The sequence below is a fragment of the Peromyscus maniculatus genome, chromosome 5 (genome assembly GCF_049852395.1).
Source record: "Peromyscus maniculatus bairdii isolate BWxNUB_F1_BW_parent chromosome 5, HU_Pman_BW_mat_3.1, whole genome shotgun sequence".
In the NCBI taxonomy this organism is placed as follows: Eukaryota; Metazoa; Chordata; class Mammalia; order Rodentia; family Cricetidae; genus Peromyscus; species Peromyscus maniculatus.
In genome coordinates this window covers 95,788,517-95,812,382 of record NC_134856.1, presented here as the reverse complement: position 1 = coordinate 95,812,382, position 23,866 = coordinate 95,788,517, and the positions used below count along the sequence as shown (strand labels likewise).

The window sequence follows — 23,866 nt, the reverse complement described above, 5'->3', positions numbered from 1 at the left end:
ACAGGAGGCAGGAAATGACAGACAGCTGTACAAGCATCCTTATACAGGCAGAATCTATACAGCACAGCACAGAGAAGGCTAACAGCTCCCCACTGCTTCCAGAGCCAAGTTCAGTTCATTTGACTTTGGTACCCACCAGAATTAAAGAACTGAAAGACTAACCCCAGTGCCCTCTAATTCTATCAACAGTCCCTGCTAACTGCACTGCCCCTCTTCACACACACAGAGCACATACTCTTTCCCATGCTACAGATGACTCTGTCACATTTCTGTACAAACTGTGCCCTCCCTTTTATTGGTTCAAATCTTGTTTCTTATGAATTTTTCTGGTTATCTTAGACCATGTAGACATTTCCTTATTCTCAACTCTTTAGCCATTTACTTATTCCTTTGGTAACTAATGTACATACACACACAGAAACACATTATGCCCTGCACATGCCAATGTATTGAACAAAGGAAACACCAACCTAACACTAAGAATTAAAGGAGACAGTGTGAATATATTTATCCCTAGAACAGTCAAAAGCATGACAAATGATATTAAGAAGTGAGAACAGATAACCACCTTTCTTTGCTTGAAGCTACTTTTCACTTCCCATATTGGTTTCCCACTGGTAAAGACAATGTTCTCTCTGAGTCTTGGCCCAGACCATGCTTAGAAAACCTGTGTTAAACTGCATGCTAATAAATTTGACATTGTAAAAAAAAAAAAGCTGTATAAGTTCCTTTCTCTTTTTTCTTTATTGTATTCTTGATCTAAAAAGTTCATTATCAAATTATGAAACAGTCACTATAAATGTACTCATCATTATGATGTTAAAACGCTCTCATGGCTACACTACTGTCATTCAGTGGAACCAGATTTAACTTATTTGATGGCAGTGCCAGAAAATGTGGTTAATTTGTAAGCTCATTTACTGGCTTTACTATTGTAAAATTCAGGACACAGAAGAATCTGAGTGCTTCCAAATTGGCATTTACAAGAAAACTGTAAAAATTAAAAACAGTAACAATGATGGTGGCATCCAAACAGCTTACCTGAATAAGTGCTGGAATGACCATTTTCACGGTCTTGCTAATAACTTGAAAACTGTAAGCATCATCCAGGCGCATGACATTGGCTCCCATGAATGTAAAAATAGACATGATATTGTGAAGAACTTTATCCTGAAACAAAGTACAATTTTCATCATTTTTCTATTTTAAAAACTAAAGATTTGTTTTAAAAAATCACTAATAAAAATAGAGCTATCTCATTCCATGAGTTGGCTGTTTGAAACCAGGAACTTATGCAGGGACACTTGGCTTAGTCTGGGAGGAAGGGACTGGACCTCCCTGGACTGAGTCTACCAAGTTGATCACAGTCCTCGGGGGAGGACTTGTCCTGGAGGAGGTGGGAATGGAGGGTGGGCTGGGGGTAAGGGGAGGGCGTGGGAGGGGGGAGAATAGGGGAACCCATGGCTGATATATAGAACTGAATGGTATTGTAAAATAAAAAATATATATCACAAAAAAAAAAAAAAAAAAATAGAGCTATCTGCTGGGCGGTGGTGGCGCACGCCTTTAATCCCAGCACTCCGGAGGCAGAGGCAGGCGGATCTCTGTAAGTTCGAGGCCAGGCTGGGCTACAGAGTGAGATCCAGGACAGGCTCCAGAGAAACCCTGTCTCGAAAAACAAAAACAAAAAAAACCCTAAACTAACCGCACAGTCTTCCATCTGCCAGACAAAAGCTCTACCACTGGGCCCCCAATCCTCTAATCCTCTGCCTACTGAATTTAAATCACTACACACCAATGCATTTCCATGGAAGAAAAGACCCGGAACAGCCACTCAAGTCTTACACTGTTCGCTTACCGGAAATATCCCAGCAACAGTACCCAGAAGTAGAAGGGCATGGTGGTGAGTCTGCGGCATCTCTGAGAGGCGGATACACTGCACTATCAATTCTACATTGAACTTCTCCTCATCTACAACGTCTACAGTGGAGGGAAAGGAAAAGGTCTGAGTGGTTGGTACACTCATGGGCAAAGCAGATGGTTGTCCTGCCCTTCCCTTCCACCAAGTACATACCTTTAGGGATTCTGCCACCATCTGGGGAGAGTTTTTGGCAGATGTTAAGCAAACAACTCAGAATTAATTGCTTAGTGTATTCCATGTTCCCCTGTTCCGATGACAAAGGTTCTAAACACCTTCAGGAACCCCAGAAGAGAAACGATTCAGAAGGTAAAAGTTAATCCAGTCACATTAATGACTATTGTTCAGAACTTATTCAATAAGGAGTAAAGAAAATACTATCAGTAAACAGTCTAACATGTAAGATTTCAAACTCTAGTTTTTTTCCTCCTACAACCAAGTAGCACATCAGAGTATTTCTCCTCTCTATGTACTTTTCACTAACCTACTTGCAATCTTCTAGCAATGTGGAGAATTAGCTGACTTTTCTAATGAGAGCATTCCTCAACTCAGTGGCAAACTCTACAGCTATGCTTTCTACGAACTTACAACTAAAACACAGCAGGTGTCTGTCACACAGCACCCTTAAAATACAGTGACGGTGGATACGGCACTGGAAGTGGAGTAAGAGAGCAGGCAGAAAGATGAGGTCAGCTGCTACACAGCACAGGAGGAGGTCAGCTACGGAAATCGGCAACGGGTAACTAAAACCATTTCTCAGTATTTCAACCCCAGTATTTCAACTTCCTTTAATGGACAGTCTAAACAAGAAGAGTATCCCAAAAGAGAAAGACAAATCAACATGGGCAAATTTTTACCACCCTACTATCTCACAGACCAAAGCCAAGCCATTACCTTGACAGCAAGTTAAAGAGAGTTGGAATCAGTATCTGCGGGCCTTTGAGCTTCTTTTTGTGCTGCAGTAACTCCAGGATGAGGGTGACTCTCTGCCAGTAAGGACCCTCAACTTCTTGGACAGATTCTACATCTTGTGATTTTCTGGTCAACAGAGGAGACAAAAAGTTGAAAATGCAAACACCATTATGCCTGTTTATGCAAAACTGACGGGTATCTAGAAATCACAGTCATAACAGGCAGTCAGAGCCTAAGGAACAAGAGCAGGCCCTGGGTGTAGTCATAGCTCTTACTTCTGCTGCATTTTCTGCCTTCTCGTTTGCTGAATTGTGCCCAAAGATTTAGCTTTATCTCGTGGCTCCAGTTCTATTCTGACTTGTTCAGCATCAACAGAAATCTGAAATATTGAAAAGGATAGCGAGTGATTTAATTCACTGGAACAAGATTACAGCAATAATTGTAATGTAATTAAATGATCAACTTTAAAATAAAATGAGATCAAAACATTACTGAAATAAACAGTTGTATACAGGTCGATGAAAGCATTTCCGTCCGCTTCTATGTCATTATGCCACTTGAGGCCTGCCCAGTCCCCAAATACAAACATTACTAATGACTTCTTATGCATTCTTTAGGATGTTTTCAAATACTCAAATTGAATAAATGACTCTGGTATCTTGGAATTCTACCCATATCAGTATGTACTTATTTCATCATACGATATTTACTGACTGCCACTAAGTACAAAGACGTGTACAATAAAGTATTTTGGTAACCACACTTGCCTTATAGCCAAGGCTGAGCTCATCTTTAGCTGATATGGCGTACTTGAAAATATATTTATCTTCTTTGGTTTGTCTGGAGATAGGATGGAATATGGGCTCCAGTATGGAGCTCAGGCTGGCCTTGAACTTGTGATCCTCCTGCCTCACCCTTCCAAGTGGTAGGATTAAGGTGTGCATCAACCTCTGGCTTGCAAATATTTCATGTGCACACTAGTCTACTATTCACTGAGATGGAAGATGGAGTAATTACAGTGACATGTTCCCTTTCCAACCTCTTAAAAGTCTTATTATGGTCCTGTTTAGGTTGGATCTCATTTTAAAAGAAATTATTATTATTATTATTATTATTATTATTATATTGAAGTCTGCTAAAATGCTATCTCTAAGATTCTAATCATCCCCATTTCTTTAAAAATAAAAATTAGAAGCAGAGGTTGTCCCACAAAAAGGGTTTCTGTAACTGAAGGGCTGGGACGCCATCCTGGATCTGTAGCCGTCCTGCCCTCTCACTGTCTGATGCTGTTACTTCAAGAAAAAGCAGGAGGGAGGATGGTTCCAACCAAAGCCAACACCACACTCGCCAACATGAATTTAACTTGGAGGTTCATTTTTGCTGAGCCCTCTTGCTAGCACACACTTGCTTCTAGGGGGTTCTGGGTCTCTGTTACAGGCATCTCACACTTTCACATTCATCCCTCAGTGTGGAAAACACCCTGGTTCCACATGCCGAAACAGATACATCCTCACCAACTGGGAAAGAATAACAGATTCACACTCCAAGAGACTCTTTAGATACGGGGCAGAATTAAGAATCTTTTTTCCCCCAAAGTTCTGACACAGCAAGTAAATATTTGTATTCAATATGAAGAAAATGACTGTCGAAAATATCTGTGAGACTTCATTAAAATATGACTATGCACTAGGTATTAAATGATATCAAAGAAGTAATGCCATTTTTTCAGGCATGTTGTAGTTAGGGTAAAAAAATGGCTGTTTTTAAAAGGTGAAAACAGACATGCATAAGGATAGAAATTAAATGCCTTAGACTTACTTTAAAATACTTCTGCAAAGAATTTTAACAAAATACTTTTAACAAAATCTGTTAAAAGATTTGAGAGCTAAATATGGATACTCTAATTTATTATTTTTAAAATTATCTTATGTGTATGGGTAGTTGCTTGCATGTACATCTGTGTACCACCTACATGCCTGGTGTTTTTGCAAGCCAGAAGAGGGTGTCAGATGCCCTGGAACCAGAGTTACAAACTGTTGTGAGCAGTAATGTGGGTTCTGGGATTTGAAACCAGGTCTTCTGGAAGTGCTCTTAATTATTGAAACCCTTTCTCCAGCCCTGAATTTCATTACTCTTACTGTTGTATGCATACTGTGTCTGTGGTGTGTATACGAGTGTGTGCGTGTGTGTGCGTGCGCGTGCAAGAGACTGCTAACCATTCAAAACACTGAGAGGAAATGACCATGAATGTTCAGCCACTGATGGAACATCCAGACAGACCTGCTCCACACCAAACAAGTCTCAGGGGACATTGTGGTAGTGGGCAGAACTAATCTAAGACCAGAAAGATGGAGAAGGCTGTGAAATGCTGTCCTCTCCACGTGAACTCGCAGCAGCTGTGGTAACCTGCACAGTATCATGCCTGTTAAAAATTTCAGCAAGAAGGCCACGCAGTGGTGGTACATGCCTTTTAATCTCAGCACGCTGGAGGCAGAGGCAGCCTGGTCTACAGAGCCAGCCAGGACAGCCAAGGCTACACAAAGAAACCCTGCCTCAAAAAAACAAAAAGAAAAGAAAAAAATTTTTCATCATGAATGGGAAGGGGCTCCTGAGGTTCCATGCCTGGCTGAGGAGCTATGACAGCTGATGGCTTCTGAGAGAGGGTTGCCACCGGTGGGTTGCCTATGCCCCAAAGGATGCCCCCACACTCATTTATTTACATATGGACAGAACTGATCGAAATTAGTGAACTGTTTCTTTTTTTATTTTAAATTATTTATTTTTACTTCATGTGCATGAAGGTGTCAGATTTCCTAGAACCAGAGTTATAGGCAGTTATGAAGTTATGAGCTATCATGTGGGTGCTGGGAATTGAACCCTGGTCCTCTGAAGAGCAGTCAGCACTCTTAACTACTCTTAACTGCTGAGCCATCTCTCCAGCCCCCGAATTGTTTCTTTTTAAAAAGAGGGCTTGAAGCTGGAAAGAAGCAGGATATGGATATGATTAAGATGCACTGTCTAATCTATGAAAAATTTAAAGAATTCAAAAAATCAAAAAAAGTGGCGAGGACATAAGATTTGAGTTTTGTACTTCTTGAGTACATACTTTTCTATGGATCTTGTTAATAGTGAAATCCGACCCCAAAGAAACACTGTAAAAATACAGGATGGTTATATACTTTGTCAACTGTAAAAGACTAAACATTTACAAATTACAAAATTTGCAACTTACCCCTTTAAAAACACTGCCAACCGTCTGAACACAATGTGAGTTTTTGCAGTTCACCAATAAGTCAAACAGCATACACAGAAGCTTCTGCTGCACCTTCCCATCTGATAGAGCTGCAAAAAATGGCTTTGTAATCTAGGAGCAGGAAAAAAGCAAACCCAGGAGTCAGCAAACAAGCTTCAACCCAAAGATTTCTCCGTACTATAAAGCAACTCTGCTTTACTTTTCCATTTCAAATCTGATCAATTTGATCTGAGGATCAAACTCAAGTTGTCAGTTTGTGTGGCAAGCTCCTTTATCTGAGGAGCCATCTCACCAGCTTTTAAATGCAATTATTTTAATGACCTATATACAACTTAGTATAGTAGGTAAACTATATCTATCTCATGCCTTTAAAAGCATGTTCAACCCATTAATAACTCTCTAAATGCATGATCAAGCTTTGATTTCTGAAGGAAGCCACTGACCTTTTCAAGAGCAGTAATCTGTATGGGTGGTATTCCTGGGTGAAGCTCCTTTGTTGTGTGCACAGCCTTTATAAACAGGTCTAGACTCTTTGGGTCTTTATGTAAAAGTGAAGCTGAATATTCATTGTATTTTCCCAGAATGAGACGCAAAACAATGGCCTCATCTTTCAGGACAGCTGTAGGCTCCTTCTCCACCTTCTCTAGGAGTTGCTCCACCTTAGGCAACAGCTGTGCAAGCACCATCTAAAGACAGAGAAGGTTATTAGTAGTAAACGAGACTCATGTTTTGCTCAGGTCTGCTCTGACAGCTCACCTGACAGTTCTCGACATTTACAGGAGCTGAAGACATTCTGAGAACAGAAAATACAAACTAAAATATGAGTGTATTTGCTAAAGTACTGCATTTCCCTCAGCCACCATTTCCAATTTGGTATAGTTAGCATTAATTCAAATGAGGTATGTAAAGGCTTTAACAATTAAACCATAAGCCAGCAAATCATGGCTTGTCTGACAAATCCAGTGGATGTCTTGTCCTTTTAAACTTGTTCACTACCAATGGCCATAATCATCTGATTACATACCCTCTGTGGTTGCTCTCCTCACAGTGACAAATCTGAGCAACTGCAAAGAAAGATGGTCCATAGAGCCCAAGAGTTGTTACTTGATATCTGCAGAGTACCTACCGTCCATAAGCCACTCCTTAAACAATCCCCTGGATACTCAAGCCCCTCATATAACATGGCATAATGTGTACATATAACCTAGTCACAGCTTTCTAAAAACTTTTAATCACCTCTAGATTAATTATAATAATAATGCTGTATTTTTTTAGGAAATAAGGAGGAGCAAAAAACCTTGCCTGTTTACTATAGACATAATTTTTCTCCAAACATTTCCAATCTGAGCCTGGTTGAACCAGAAGACACGAACCTCACAGATAGGAATATGGACCATATTCACTATGTACTCCTTCATAGAAGAAGTTTGTCAACTTGTAAATGACACCAATGACAACTCAGGGCTGATAATTATAAAAAAAAAAATAATCAAATAATTTTTATTCCATTTTACTCCTTTCAGTTCTCTGAATTTGCAGTTGGTCAAGAGCCACGGGAAACACGGGCATTCAAGGCAGAGGGAAGAAGGGAGTTAAAACTCTGCTAGTCAGAGCAGACATCTCCTTCGCATCACAGGCTTCCTTGAGCAACTAGAGGAGGCTGTGCTTTCCCTCCAAAAAAATACATTCCTTCCAAATTGTGAAGAACTTCTGCCCCTGAGAGCACACAACTGCTTCCTCATACATGACAGTTACTTATCAGCAAAGTCATATGGAACATACAATCCACTGCATTCTGTGTAAAACACTCATACCTCACTGTTCACATCTTGAAATACTTTCATTAAGTCTTTTGCAATGTAAGATGGGCAGCCATAGATGCAGTGAAGAAGGCTTTTCAGAGTTTCAGACAACTTCTGATGAGATTTCTGTTTCTCTTCTCTCTGTAGTTCATCAAATAACGTAGCCAAATCCTAGGATACCAGAAAGAAAGAAAACTGAATTAAAAAAGGAAAAGGAACTTTAAGGACTAAATGTTCTAATTATGGAAGAGTCTTTTCCAAATGACATGACATTGCTTACATCTTTTAATTTCTCTTCAAATACAGTCCCAACTGGAAATAGTATCAGTATCCACAGCTAGCTCACTATGGAAGGCTGAACATTAGTCTTTCATGAAAGGAAAGGACAACAGAATTGAAATACAATATGTGACCTTTTAAAAAATGACACAAAGACTGCAGTTGCTGACACACATTTTTTTGTTTGTTTGTTTTTTTTGTTTTTCGAGACAGGGTTTCTCTGTGTAGCTTTGCGCCTTTCCTGGAACTCACTTTGGAGACCAGGCTGGCCTCGAACTCACAGAGATCCGCCTGGCTCTGCCTCTCGAGTGCTGGGATTAAAGGCGTGCGCCACCACCGCCCGGCTAACTGACACACATTTTTACGTTAGTGGATTAGTCCACCCAAATCCCTACAAGGCACAGGGAGGGAGCAGACTGTTCCTGTTCCACAGGCCCTCATCACAACTGTCTGTGACAGTAGTCTACCTGAATCACATAGGTAGCGTCTGAAGTGATCTCCTCTGCCTTGGGAAGGAGGTGCTCTATCACCGGCTGAAACTTCGAGGCTACTCCACCGAGGGCCTGGAGACACTGAACAGCAGCTCTGCGCACTTCTTTTACAGGGCTTCCCAGACTGAGGAGTAGAGATGGCACCACTAAACCAAATGGGAAAGGAGACAGTGTCAGGGTACACGGTGACAGGTCTCCTTCTGGGTCTGGAGCACAGCTCAGTCACACAGCATGCATGTGGCCTGTGTGACACCCTGGTTACTATCCCTAGCACTCCCCCCACCCTGGCCATCACACACACACAGGCTCCCTTTCAGACTCCCTCCTCTGAAGACTGTTTAAAGTTTTATTATTTCAGAAAAATGGCTATGTTTTCTCAAAACATGCAAATGAGCCCAATAAACTGATTCTTTGTCAACTGTCATCTCATCTCAAGGTGTATGTTCCCTAATAGGTACACATGTATCTAAATTGTTATCTTTACTCTTAAGTTGCCAAGTGCTAGTGAAAGCTAGGTGATTTCAGAACAGTGTTGCAACAGCTCCCAAATCCATTCCTGCCTTGAGCAGCAGGAAGTTACCCATTGTGTTTACTATGGGTGCTTTGCAAATATTTAAATTACTGCTGATTTTGTTGTTGCATTGAGACAAAGTTTTGCTATGTAGCCCAGGCTAGCCCAAAACTTCAGATCCTCCTGCCTCCACTTCCTAAGTTCTGGGGTTATAGGCATTAGCCAATCAAAGCTGGCTCCCTAACTGATGCTTGACTTTATTTTTAGTGTGGAAATCTTACAATTTATATTTTTTTCCATCTAGGGTTATTATATTATATATATTATATTATATATTTTCTTCCTTCTAGGGTATTGTTTGATTGGTTAGGTTTATAATGCTTTCTTTTTTGAGATAAGGCTGTGATATAGCCCATATAGCCCAGGTTGGTCTATAAAAACTTTTCTACTTTTATCTTTGGCTTGGAAAGTTACTGCCCACCCTGAATATTCATTCAAAAAGTATCAATCTCTGTATTTAGAGAACGATCATATGCATTCTGTCTTGCTTCTAATACCAGCTAAGTTTTATGTTACACCTTCATTTTAGGGGGAATTTTTATACAAGGAGTAAGAATGGTATTAGATTTTCTAATAATTAGTCTACTATCCTACTTAACATCCATAAAAACATCCCAGGCCCAGGAAGGTATCAGACCCATCCACTCATTTCATACACATCTAAATCTACCTATTCCTGACAGCAAATTCACAGTAGTGAGTGTAACAAGAGTGGTCCCTCACCTTAACTCTAACTGTGCAGTGAAACTGCTACCATCTGATGTGAGGATTATTATTATTTTTTAATTTAATTAATTCATTTATTTATTTTTCATTTTTTGAGACAGGGTTTCTCTGTGTTGCCCTGGCTGTCCTGGAATGTATAGACCAGGCTGGCCTTGAACTCACATAGATCCACCTACCTCTGCTTCCCAAGTGCTGGGACTAAAGGTATGTGCTACTACACATGGTAAGGAATATTTTTCTGTTATTTTTATTTTGCTGTTCCTTGAACATGAAGAATTTATTTCTTTTGCCTAATACCTTTTCAGATTTTAGGACATTATATGAGGTTTCCCTTTCAATACAGAGTTCTTTATATTAAACCAATGTTGTATTTCTTATATAAATGCTATCTGGCAGATGTTTTCTATTTAAACTTTGTGTAGGACTCTTATAGAGCATCATTCACAAACTGTAAGGACCTGTGGTTATGTTGTTCTACACATAAACTTTGTGAACTTTCAATGCTATGCTGGTTTTCCAGAACAACTCTGGAAACTACTCATTTTACATCCTACTCTATTCAACAACCCTGACAAGATGGCTTTAGAAGTGTAGTAGATGACCTCTTTTTGAGATCAACCATACTGGGTTTTTCAAAGATGTATTAGTCAGGCCATACTTGTAATCCTAACATTCTCATGATGAAGGCAGAAAGACAGCTGTCAATTTCAAGGCCCGCTTGCTCTACCACATCAAGTACAAGGTCAGCCAGGGCTGTCAAGTGGAACCCTGTTTCAATAAATAAACATGTACTCAGGATATAAAGCTATAAAAATCCCTTTCATGTTACATGTATGGAAATGATTGATGTGAATATTCCACTTCTAGACTGCAGGGAAGAACTCAACAAGTTCCAGACTTTTCTGTAAATCTCTTACACTATGAAAGCTATAAATCCTTCTCAGTTGCCCCAAGGTTAATTCACAAAGCAAAGCCAGAAGCAAATAGCTGAAAATTCTTTCAAGGGGCAGATTCGAGCCAAAAGATCAGTTTTCATATATTGTGAAGCAGAACTTTTTAAAACATTCAAATCTTAAGACATTCACAGTGCTATTGCAAAGGGCACCATATCTAAGTCAAGTCCTAGAACCCAAAGTATGTTAACTCTACACAATTTAAGAAAGCAGTTTCTTGCAATGTCTTTCCATTTAAACAATGCACATGACATAATTCTTCCAATTAATTTTATTTGCGTTCAAAGCAGCATAGTTCATTGACTTTCGTAGTTTATTACTTATTTTTATGTGTTTTTGTATGTGCAGCATATGCATGCCTGGTACTCAAAGGTTATAAGAGGGTGTTGGATCCACTGGAACGAGAGTTACACTGAGTTGTAAGCCACTGTGTAGGTACTAAGAACTGAACCTGGGTCCTCCGTAAGAGCAGCAAGTGAGTCATCTCTCCATCCCTTACAGTACTTTTTACTTTGGAATGTTGTAACACTTTTGTAAATATGCTAAAACAAGGCTGGTTGTGTTGGCTCACAGCCTATCATCTCAGCTCCTGGAGGCCGAGACAACAGAGGCACTGTTGTAGGTGTGAGACAAGCCTGAACTACATAGTGAGTATGTATCTGAATGATAAGGACAGGCTGAAAGATCCTGTTTCAAATACAGAACAAAGCAGAAAGAAAGATGCCAAGTAGTATCTCCTGGACTCCTCACAGACAGAAATGTCTAGAAGCACACTGCACTCACAGTGAGGACTGGTGCTAGTCTAAGAAGCCTCTTCTCGAGGCCCTCTGAGACTCTCCTGTCAGGACTGAAGCTTCCAAATGGACCAAGTACATTCCCCCACTATTCTGGGAAATTCTGGGACAGGTCTAGACAGCACAAGTTCAGAAGTACTTAATGCAGGGGAAGAGACAGATCACGAGAGAGGAAGAGCAGCAAGAAGCCAGTCTTACACTAACACTAGTGAAAAAGGATGGAAAATATGTAATGCCAAGCTGAAAAGTTCAAATGCTTATTTCTAAACAAAGTATATGGCTTCTTCTTGTAGCCCTGGCTGTTCTGGAACTTGCTCTGTAGGCCAGGATAGCCTTGAACTCAGAGATTCACTTGCCTCTGCTTCCTGAGTGCCGAGATTAAAGGCGTGTGCTACCACAACTGGCTTTTTTTGTAATCTTTTTTTTTTTTTTTAAAGATTTATTTATTTATTATGTATACAGAAGAAGGTACCAGATCTCATTACAGATGGTTGTGAGCCACCATATGGGTGCTGGGAATTGAACTCAGGACCTATGGAAGGGCAGTCAGTGCTCTTAACCTCTGAGCCATCTCTCTAGCCCCCGTAATCTTTTTTAATGAGTAAAAATAAAGATATTTCTGTGTATGTATGTGGTGGGGTGTGGTCACCACTATGCTGAGTACAGAGGTCAGAGGACAACTTTTAGGGGTCAGTTCTCTCCTTCCACATGCGGGCCCGGGATTAAACTCAAGTCATTATGAGGCTTGATGGCAAGTGCTGTTATCCTCAGCACCATCTCCCCTACACAGTCATTTATTTTAATAAATTATGTTATCTCTATACACTCAAATACAAGAGTATATGCTATACTTCCTCATATACTATGTATCTATAATGTACTCACTTAAATATTAAATGTGACTTGCCATACCTGGAGATGCAGTAGACGCCAGCTTTTGCTTATACTGTGTATCCTGAGAAGAAAGCATCACAGAGCCTATGTAAAGAGCCTGAGTCTGCAGCTCTGACTTCACAGTGCAGTTAAGTGGATTGGAAAGGCTAGAACCATAGGTCCACAAAACACAGAAGAACTGGAACAACTGGAGAACATCTTGTAGATGTACCTAACCAAAAGAAAGCAAGACAAAGTGAAGTCTAGTTCTTACTCAGATAAACTGCCCCCGCTCTTTTCATTAATGTACAAGAATAAGACATGAGTGATTTAATGACATGTGCCTTGTTGAATCACTTCTTCAATATCTGGAATTTTAACCAGTTAGAAGGATGTCACTGAAGAATGACATTTAAGAAGCCTCACTATAACCTTGCACTTGAAAACACTGAACAAAAAAAGACAGGGACACTAACTAAAAACCACGACAAGAGCGGGATCTGGGAAACTTCACTAAGAGAGCACTCTGCAGGAGTGAGCAACGCTGGCAATGCTGAATGCCTTGGGGAGTGAGTCAGACAAGGACAAGAACACACACACTGCTTGCAGCATGGAGGTAACAAAGCCCAGGGTAAGTTCCCTGAATATCATCTTTGAACACTCGGCCAGTTTTCTCATCCACAAATGACATTTAAAATGAAAAACTGGGCTTGCTCTGATTCTTAAACACACTAGCCCATCGATAGGAATGCTGCAGTGTTACTCTCCACTCAGTGTGCTGCCCGGCTGTGATTACTACACTGCTTTGGAGGGCATGTTTGTCAGCACACACTCTTCTTTGCTGCAAAATATCCTCCCATTAGTATTAGAACTGTGGCAATAAAATAACCTACACTACCTACAGCAGAAATGCCTGTGAGGAGCAAGCCAATACCTTCATTATCAGCTTCATAAGAACCCTGAAATGCATGGCATCAGAAACCTCGAGCAGCATTTCAAAGACACCAATGAGCAAGTGCAGGTAGTGTCTGCTGTCATCATCTAGCTGCTCAGGATTCCACCACGTAGCACCTGCAGGGAATGGGGACAAAGACAAGCAATGGGTAGACCTACATGAGCATGCTGGGGGAGCTTTTCATTCAAGTGAAGGTGAACTACGGAGTTAAAAAGTCAGTGTTGTATCACATTTCAAGAGTCATGACCATGCCTTACCCGAAGGAAAAGATTTTGGAGCCTTCAGTGCAAAAATAAAACACTTCAGGGAAAATACAAGTAAAATGGAGTCCTCCACAGCAACCCTCTGGGCCTTGTGGAGCTGCTGTACATAATGCTCCCACAATTCCTCTGGCAATCCTCTGTTCAGCATCAGTTCCAGGTGCCACTCGGAGGGGATTTCCTGAAACATTCATGGAAACAGAAACCAGCACATCCTGAAGGTAGTTCCAGACATGAGCTCTGTGCATAGACTGCAGCAGATGTGCATATCCTAGTAGGGACTGGATCAACAACTGCATAAAGATTGCGATCGTAAATGGACGGATATGCTGCTCCAGCTGAAAAGATGCTCAGTCCTCAGAAAGAGCACTAACAGAGCAATGCGAAACGACCCATTCAGTGTGACACTGAAGGAACCACAACTGTTCTACACTGCTAACACTGAGGACCACTACAGCTCCAGTTACTGCACCTCACAAGACAGACATTGAGAGGATCACCTGGGCCACTTTCTACAGTATGAAGAAGCATGCTAAATTTACATAATTTTAGCTAACAATGACTACAATTAGAATTTATAAAAACCCCAAGAGTATACGTAAATATGAAGAAAGTATAAATCACTTAGCAAATCCTGTAATGGGCAGCCCTTTGAAGTACTGAAGATAAATAAAAGAAAAATATTGCTGCAAACAGCAGATACTAAACTATCTTGTTACCTCAAAATGGGCACTCTGTACAAACAGAAACATGACCTTTAGTAACACTGTCAGAGACAACAGCAGGCCAGAGACAGCCAGACCTACCAGAACACTCAACCATTTTAAATATACAGGATATTCTTTCAATAAACACTGCAACAAGTTTTATTCAAGCACCAACTCTGGTGAGTTGATGAATTTGTCATTAACAGAGTAGTTATGAGTGAAACTTGGATAGTGACCTGATAAAAACAGTGAGGAGGCTCAGTTATGGCATAAAACCTTCCGCCTTTGAAATCCTATCATCTGTATAAATTTCCTACAAAAGCATGGGAGTCCCTTGTCTGAAAACCACTGCTCCCACTGCACCCTCCTCCCCCAGCTAGTGCTCCCACTGCACCCTCCTCCCCCAGCTAGTTCTCCCACTGCTCCCTCCTCCCCCAGCTAGTGCTCCTACTGCACCCTCCTCCCCCAGCTAGTGCTCCCACTGCTTCCCCCTCCCCCAGCTAGTGCTCCACTGCTTCCCCCTCCCCCAGCTAGTGCTCCCACTGCTCCCCACTCCCCCAGCTAGTGCTCCCACTGCTCCCTACTCCCCCAGCTAGTGCTCCTACTGCACCCTCCTCCCCCAGCTAGTACTCCCACTGCTCCCTACTCCCCCAGCTAGTGCTCCCACTGCTCCCTCCTCCCCCAGCTAGTGCTCCTACTGCACCCTCCTCCCCCAGCTAGTACTCCCACTGCTCCCTACTCCCCCAGCTAGTTCTCCCACTGCACCCTCCTCCCCCAGCTAGTGCTCCCACTGCACCCTCCTCCCCCAGCTAGTGCTCCCACTGCACCCTCCTCCCCCAGCTAGTGCTCCCACTGCACCTTCCTCCTCAGCTAGTGCTCCCACTGCACCCTCCTCCCCCAGCTAGTGCTCCTACTGCTCCCTCCTCCCCCAGCTAGTACTCCCACTGCTCCCCACTCCCCCAGCTAGATCCAGACACAGCAGCTCAGCTTCTGGACTTCAGCTTTGCTGGGATCCACAGGCCACGCTGTACTTTACTCAGTAGTCAACTTTCTGCAGACACTGCGCTCCTTACCACAGCAGCAATGATGCTTTTGAGCTTCCTCACTTTTTTCCGCAGCAAACTGAACACGCGTATAGCAAACGGAAAGCAGGTTTCTCTGAAGGATGAACAGCAAGAGATAAGCACAGACACAATCACGTGGAACGTCACTTTCTGCTTCAGGTTGTAGGACTCCTTTTCCCCGGCACTTATTAAATCCTCCACCTTGGGAAATAAGCATACTCCATTACTGGTTAGTCATGATCTTCCAGGACGAAGTTTTCTATCTATCTCAGGCCTATCTATGTATTGTGTATAACATGAGATGACAAACAAAAAGCCTTTCAAAAACAGTAAACACTGATTAAAGGTAAATGTACACTTAAAATTATAATGTACATAAATACACTTGACAACGCATATAAACCACATACCTAAAAATACAAATAGCAACAAAAAAAAAAAATCAATAAATCAGACACCTAACACCATTAAAAGGTTTACAAAAGTATTTTCTTTTAGTTTCATTTTGCTATGTTAACAATGAAAAGACTAATAATTTAAATATAAATTAGGAAAAATGAAGATTAAAAAGAACAAAGTATGGGCTGGGCAGTGGTGGTGCATGCCTTTAATCCCAGCACTTGGGAGGCAGAGGCAGGTGGATCTCTGTGAGTTCAAGGCCAGCCTGGGCTACAGAGTGAGTTCCAGGAAAGGTTCCAAAGCTACACAGAGAAATCGTGTCTCAAAAAATACAAAAATACATAAATAAATAAATAAAAAGAACAACGTATTTTCACTAGTCCAAAAATGATATAAATAGTTAAGGACTTAAACAATTGGTAGAGTATGCTAAGTTAGTGGTTGTACAAGCTTATAATCCTAGTTCTTGGGAAGCAGAGGCAGGAAGATCAGGAGTTCAAGGTCAGCCTGGGCTACAAAGTGAGTTCCAGATCAGCTTGAGCTGTAACTCAGCCATGGCCCCCAAAGGAATACCCAAAACTACCTTTGTGTTTGTTCAAAGTAAAACAGTTGTTTAAGAATGGAACAACAACAAAGAGACAGAAAAAATGTCTGGTAGGGCAGAGCTGGGTGCCTGAGGAACATGAGAGGAACAGGCAGATGGACAGCACACCTACCAGCTTCAGCATTGAAGAGCGGTCTCCTGAGCTTAAATTGCCAGCCAGCAACTGGACCATCTTCTGATTTCCTATACCAATTATTTCTCTTGACTTTCTGCTTCTAATAACATTTTCAAGAGCTGTAAAAAATTTTGAATACAGACAGCCCTATATCAGTGGCATTCATATAAAGAATTAGGTAAAGTAACAAATGTAGATAAAATTTTTACTCGTTCTCTTCAAAAGTTTGCTTTTTACTTTTCTTTTTACTCCAAGTCTGAATTTGTCTATGAGCCACTTAGTAAAAATAAAAACTATGATGTTGACATATAACAAATACAACCGCAAACAGCAAAGACAGACAATTTTAACTCATTTATCTTCCTAATAAAATAGATGCTTGTTTCATCTAACAACTGGCTTTCTTACCTTCTTTCCAGCCTCTGAACAGAGGATGCAGAGAGCAAATTCCTGATTTTGACAAATGTATAGCAATTTTCACATCAGGAGACTCTATATCATCATTAGTAATGACCATAAAAGGCAACAACTGGACAGCCACCTGATTTGACAACTGATCATTTTTACTCAGGATCTCCTCTTTAATTAGGATGTTTGCTGCTAGCTCAAGCACCTTGTACCTGGAAGACATGAAAGCCCATTTGGTTCAGAGACACGTTAGAGACTTCAAGTCAACACAACTCATTATTACACTGTCCTGGCTCAATTGGCAATAGCTTGCCTGGTCTCTTAACCAAAAATACTGCTCAGAGAGCACTAGGACACAACCTCAAATCCATGCCAATAAAGGAGTCACCTAGCCAATAATTTTGTCCTGTCAGTTATCTTAAAAAAAACAAAAAACAAAAGTCTCTAACTGTAACAAAATATATTACATCAGCTATCTCAGCTCCACTAGACAGTGGAGATTCAGATTCACTCATGCATTTTAAAAAAAATGTATATCCTGAGCTGGAGAGATGGCTCAAAAGTTAAGAACACTGGATGCTCTTCCAGAGGAGTTGGTTTGTGTTCCCACACAGCAATTTAACAACCAGTGGTAACACTTCTGGGGACTCTGACACCCTCTTCTGGCCCCCACAGGCACAAGGCATTTATGAGGTGTACAGAAATACATGGAGGCAAAACACCTGTACACATCACATCAAATCAATGAAATGAAAAGCATATCCTTTCTGGGAAAAGGAAAGCCAGTTTTCATCAAGGGTGCGGCCCCTGCTAGATCAACCATGCTTACCGGATGGCCCCACACTCATGCATGTATGGGCATCACAAACTGGACTTGGAGGGTTATAAAGGAAGAGGTAAAGCCACAACACTGGGAGTATGTGAGGTAAAGGGTAGGTCTAGAAGGAGTAGGGTGAATATGATCAAAATACATTGCACCCATGCATGAAATTCTCAAACTATAAAAGCATCACACACACACACACACACACACACACACACACACACACACACACACACTAAGAAACTTCTTTAAAGCTCTATCTACGATCCTGAGCAAAAAGTCCATCACTAAGTTACTAAAGTCCTAGTGAAAAGGAAGAGAAGCAGTGTGAACTTGAGAGCTCCACTCTGCACAGAGCATGGACTGAGGAGAGCAAACACATACCACCCCTTATTCTTTGACAGTTCTGCTCTCTGGAAGAGATTCAGAAGATGTGAAACGGTCTCCTCTCCACTGAAGTGTTGCTGGCAAATCTAGACGGAGAAAGAAAACATGAGTAAATATTTACTTGTCCAATATGTAAAGTGTTTCTAAAATAAAACCGAAAAGATGATTAATTGTAAAGATTTTCTCCAAAGAATCCCAGTATCTCTTTTGTGAGAACTTTTCTCTTGTAGAGGTTTCCTTTTCACTCACGAGAACATTTTCTCAAAAGTGGCATTCATGGTCTTGGGACACTGGCTGTTGCCACAAAGCCTTCTCCTTTCTGCAGTACTTCCTTATCCAGCAAACTGTGCAGTCTAGCTACTCCTTTGAGACTTATCACCAGACTACACTCAATGAACTGATTTCTAAACATATTCCAGCCTAGAGTCAAGCACCATGTGAGAAAAACAAAGTATTTACAAACAAAATTTGCACATCCACAGAACACATTTACTCACCTCAAAAGCACTCAGAGCCGACAAAATGACATCTATGTTATCATCACCTAATCGGGTTAGAATAGCTTCCTTAATGAAAATCTCATCAATGCCCTCCTGAGCAAAAGAAAAGCAAATTAACTATTGCAACAAAGCTCACAAGCTTTCCACTGGAAAAGACACCTCAGAACACCAGTGTGGAGGCCAGGCTCAGCTCTGAGAGTACAACAAATGAGAACCAGGTCATCTCCAAGAGGCCTTCTGAGATTGGTAACTGTTTGCTACAATCCTCTTCCAGTCTCGCTGAACATCATATATACAATCTAAATGCCATCTTTTAATTAAGGAGTTGTCCTTGCTAAATCAGAGAGCCCAGAGGGAGATGACAGGCCAGTGAGATGGCTGTGTGGGAAGGTCCCTGACACCACACTTGACAACTTGAGTCCAATCTCCCATACCCACATGGTGGTCCTCCAACCCACAAATGTTTCTCTCACCTCTGTGCAGACACTTGTGTATACATGCTCATGCACAAAATAAATAAATACATATATAAATAAATAAGTAAACGTAATTTTAAAATTTAACTATAATCCTTAAAATACAGCAATATAAAAAAACATAAATGAACAAAAAAAACCTCAAAAACTCAACAAGTCAGATATTTTGAAAGAACTAAAAAGTAATAAAATTTGAGTTATCTGTAATTATACAATATGAATTCTTGATGGAAACTCCAATCTCCTACTCTAGAATTAGACTGGTCGTTGTAAGGGGGAAAAGATCAAAAGTAAAAGCTATCTGACACAAACCTTTGATGTTTTCATGATAGTCTTCAGGTGGTTAACGGCCAGCAGTCTCACAGGAGCCAGTGGATGGTTCAAACTGAGCATCAAAGATGTGTCAGAATCCTCTAAAAACTGTAAGTCCAACATAATAACGAAATTATTTCACTTAATTTGAGTAACATATAAACAAAAAACAAAAACAGGAAATACCTTACACTGCCCAATATACCGTGCAATAACCATATAAATATAGAAACAGAAAAGTAAATTCATCTCTAGAATATGGTTTGAGTTACACCACATGAAAACATAAATGTTATACATGGTGTGCGCTGTGTACTTGTGTGGATGAATGTGTGGGTTCAGTTTAGTGAAACAGCATTATAACGTAACTCAGCACTTTTTATGATATATAATTCCAAGTGACAGCACTAAGTTGGCACCTCACTGAAGACAGAATACAACCCAGAAAATAACAAAAAGATGCTCAAACTGGTGACAGCTTAGGTGACGCATAAAATCAAACTACAAAGGATGTCTACCTATCTACCTGATCTGAAATGCACTACTGATGGCACATGCCTTTAATCTCAGCATTCGGGAGGCAGAAGCAGGCGGATCTCTGTGAGTTTGAAGCCAACCTGGGCTACAAAGCAAGTTCCAGGATAACGAGGACTGTTACATGGAGAAACCCTGTCTAGAAAAACCAAAAAAAGAGGAAATATACCCCAATTTCAGGAGAAAAAGTGCATTTATTTTTATAATATTCATTTTCAAGGTTAATTATAAGAACTTATCCAATTTCTTAGTATTTAGACTTGAATCCCCAAAAAATGTCTTAAGATTTATCATGGTCATGATCACGTGACTGCACTCCTGCTCTGGTAGATGCACACCTAGAGTAACAAGGCATGCTGGAAGCCTGTGAAGCCACCCATTAGTGACAACCGCCATATGAAATTCTCAATGTTTTCTGAATGTTACATTTTTCTTCAGTTATGATTCCTGCCCCAGAGCTGTTTCTAGTAACTATACACACTGTATAAATCCTCAGCTCTCTGACATTTTTCAAAGATGGAAGAAAGTAGGAAATGACCGCCTCTGCTCTTCAAATAGCCACACCACCAATTCCTGTTGTAACTGTGCTGGGGAAGGACAACCTACCTGATACTTTCCTCCACTCGTAGAGAGAGAAATAAATTGATGGAAAAGCTCCTGCTTTTTAAGGCCTGTAATTTCTTTCAGGTGTTCCTCTAACACAACATCTAATGTTCTGGGGTATCTAGGAAGGAATTACAGTTCATTCAATATTCTTGATAAAGCTATAACCACATTCCCCTACATGTACAGAACACATACTATACATAAAGGCTTCATTACATCTGTCACTATGAAGACAACAACAAAAGTCTCTAGTGTAAAAAAATTATACTGTCCACAGACCCACCACAACCCCTACTTCCTTTTGTCTTTCATATATCTCATTCTAAATATACTGTCCCTTTCTGAAAAAGAAAAAGTAGAAAAAGTATCTACGATCCATCGCTTTAAGACACAACTTGCAAGTTATTCTTTGTAGAACAGATCAGCATTGAAGATGAACACCTACACCCACTCAACTTACTTGCTTTCTAAAAGTCTGATAAGTGGAAGAAACTGCTCGTTAAGCAAAGCTACTTTGTTAGCATGGGTTTCCTCCTGGGAGCTGTATGAGATATATTCTTCAAAAAGAAGGCTGCAAAAGAAAGCAGAACACCAGTAGATATGGGTTATCATTCATGAGCTCTCTGCTATATACTAAGTGCTTTACAAATCAAAAGAAATTATAATAATGATTTTGCTGATGAAAAAACTAGGGCATAGGACAGCTTCTAATTTGCCTGAGGTCAAATGAAACAGCAACAAACAGAAGTCAAATGTGTAGTAACTCTTTCTATGTCAGAAAGAGCAGAGGAGGGCTGTAAATTGTAAAGGCCGTTCTGATTCCAGAGTGTAAACTAAGCCTCCATGCATACAAATGAGCATACCTGCAGGCAGTTAGTTCTCTTCTCACCTAGCATAATGGTCAAATCAGATCCAGGAGGACTGGCTTCTGAAACTACCATTCATTCGAGCTGAAGTGGCATTGAGTCAGATTCCAATCTATGTCTAACTACAACACCTAAACCTACAACACCTTCTACTCATTACATCAGATTGTCAATCAAATAGGGAATGAAAGGGGAGACAGAAATGCCTTTCAGAGAATAGGAGGAAATAATTTCCATGGCATACCTACTCTCAATATTAAGATTCTAAGCAACATTTACTGAGTATCAGCTTTGATGTGCTATTTCAGGCACTACGTCCATTTATTAACAGAAAAATTTAAACACCCGTAAACACAACTCAAATTTAGCTGGACTATTACATTTTCATTTTCTTCTATAAGCATTAACAACAATCAAGAAAATTTTACTTTTGTATTTTATGCTGTCAGTTGTTAGATTCAACAACCATAATTAGTGAAATTATATAGACAGTGCAAGCAAAATACATCAGAAAGCTAATGATGAATCCCAAAATGAATACTTAGTCAAAAATATGCAAATCAGAAGCATATTAGAAACAACCTTACCTAGCAAGCAGGTGATCTAAGTTGTTCGTCAGTGGTATTTTTGTAAGAATCGCTTCTAAGTGTTTCTTGTAGATCTGACCATCAATCCCTTCAGTTTCTTCTCCTTAATATGTAAACAGATGAAAACTGAGTTAGGGGTATTCTTTTTGGCATGCTGATGATTAAATTTACTTATAGTAGAAAACTTTTCTAGTAATAACTTAAAAACATATATACTAATAGCTCTAGCTTTTTACCAATTATCTACTAAAAAAATATTTGTTTATTTATGTCTATGACTGTGTGCCTGCATTGAGCTTATGTGTACCAGATACATGCAGGTGCCTGTTGAGGCCAGAGGGAGTCATCAGATCCCTGGAACTGAAATCACAGACAGCTATGAACTGTCCAGTGCGGGTGCTGGGTACTTAACCTGAGTCCTATGCAAGGGCAGTATGCACTCTTAATGCTGAGTCAGCTCCCCAGCCTCTTTTTACCGATATTCAAATGCATATTTTATCTATTGAGTAACTTACAGTTTTCACACCATTTTTGTGTGCAAGTACTCCTCTCATTTGCCCTTCACCTGAAATCCTCCAAGCTTTCAATAAGCATGATCACGATACAGATATCAAGAGTAAAACAGAAGTGCAAATAACACATTGTTTCTCCAGATCACACTAAAAGTTAGTGAAGCTGGCTATAACCTAGATCTCTGAAAGCAGCCTAAGCTTTCACGTCAGTGCCTCCTGACTAAACCAAGGCTGCCACCTTCTAGACGTTAGTGAAATGAAAGATTTAAGTCAAGATTTGGCTGTGCAAACCTTTTTTACATCAGACTCAACATAATTTTAGAGATGCTTTTCTTTTCTTTCTTTCTTTTCTTTTTCTTTTTTTTTTGGGGGGGGGGGTTTCGAGACAGGGTTTCTCTGTGTAGCTTTGGAGCCTGTCCTGGAACTCGCTCTGTAGACCAGGCTGGCCTCGAACTCACAGAGATCTGCCTGCCCCTGCCTCCCGAGTGCTGGGATTAAAGGTGTGTGCCACCACCGCCCGGCGAGATGCTTATCTTAATATTCATCAGACTTAACATAATTTAGAGATGATTTTGTTAGTGTTCTCTAAGAAGCCATAGAACCAAATATTTACTTTCTTTTCTGTTTATTGAGGCAAAGAGAAATAATGCAAATTATCGTTTCCTTTCATAATTTGGATTTTTATGTATGAAATCTTGGCTTACTTTCTGGCAGCTGGATACTTACTGTAAATGAAACACTGGAGATCATTAAGTAGCTAGATGGAAAGCAAAGGTCTACGTGGCCAAATCCTTTCGCTCCTCCAGAGCCTATTTAAATAACAGAATCCTGAGAAATTTCTCAGGATGACAGTCCTCCCTTCTGTGGACCTGCCCAACCCTAAAGATTTTCACCTAACTGGCCAGTTACATAGAAACAACTGGACAGGAGACATTTTTCAATAGTTTACAGCTATCAACCAGTGTCTGTCCTACTGAAGATAGCTGGAACTGAGGAGGCTTTGGGGTCCAAATGGAAGCCACACACCTGCAATGTGCTGAACCACAGAGGCGACCAGATGGGGAAGCATGTAGCGCAGAAGAGGACTGACGTCGTAGCTTTCCGAGATCCCATGAAGCAGCGCTATAAGGTCTGGAACAGTACACAAGTGAGGAAATGGCCTGGACAGAAGCAAGCATA

General features: G+C 40.6%; 1 protein-coding gene across 2 annotated transcripts in view; it reads right to left on the bottom strand.

Moving 5' to 3' along the window:
- Heatr1 (HEAT repeat containing 1) overlaps nucleotides 1-23,866 on the bottom strand; it is a 47,520-nt gene that overhangs the window by 14,575 nt on the left and 9,079 nt on the right. For both annotated transcript variants that reach the window (XM_015998728.3, XM_076572927.1), the window contains exons 9-30: nucleotides 23,714-23,847; nucleotides 22,176-22,278; nucleotides 21,183-21,293; nucleotides 20,723-20,840; nucleotides 19,583-19,690; nucleotides 18,792-18,887; nucleotides 18,292-18,380; nucleotides 17,085-17,296; nucleotides 16,674-16,795; nucleotides 15,568-15,759; nucleotides 13,785-13,968; nucleotides 13,507-13,643; nucleotides 12,612-12,804; nucleotides 8,632-8,801; nucleotides 7,898-8,056; nucleotides 6,527-6,769; nucleotides 6,063-6,194; nucleotides 3,106-3,209; nucleotides 2,813-2,956; nucleotides 2,075-2,193; nucleotides 1,859-1,980; nucleotides 1,042-1,170 (exon numbers count right to left, since the gene is read on the bottom strand). In XM_015998728.3, coding sequence (XP_015854214.1) covers nucleotides 1,042-1,170; nucleotides 1,859-1,980; nucleotides 2,075-2,193; nucleotides 2,813-2,956; nucleotides 3,106-3,209; nucleotides 6,063-6,194; nucleotides 6,527-6,769; nucleotides 7,898-8,056; nucleotides 8,632-8,801; nucleotides 12,612-12,804; nucleotides 13,507-13,643; nucleotides 13,785-13,968; nucleotides 15,568-15,759; nucleotides 16,674-16,795; nucleotides 17,085-17,296; nucleotides 18,292-18,380; nucleotides 18,792-18,887; nucleotides 19,583-19,690; nucleotides 20,723-20,840; nucleotides 21,183-21,293; nucleotides 22,176-22,278; nucleotides 23,714-23,847 — 3,121 coding nt within the window. The remainder of the gene's footprint in view (nucleotides 1-1,041; nucleotides 1,171-1,858; nucleotides 1,981-2,074; nucleotides 2,194-2,812; nucleotides 2,957-3,105; nucleotides 3,210-6,062; nucleotides 6,195-6,526; nucleotides 6,770-7,897; nucleotides 8,057-8,631; nucleotides 8,802-12,611; nucleotides 12,805-13,506; nucleotides 13,644-13,784; nucleotides 13,969-15,567; nucleotides 15,760-16,673; nucleotides 16,796-17,084; nucleotides 17,297-18,291; nucleotides 18,381-18,791; nucleotides 18,888-19,582; nucleotides 19,691-20,722; nucleotides 20,841-21,182; nucleotides 21,294-22,175; nucleotides 22,279-23,713; nucleotides 23,848-23,866) is intronic.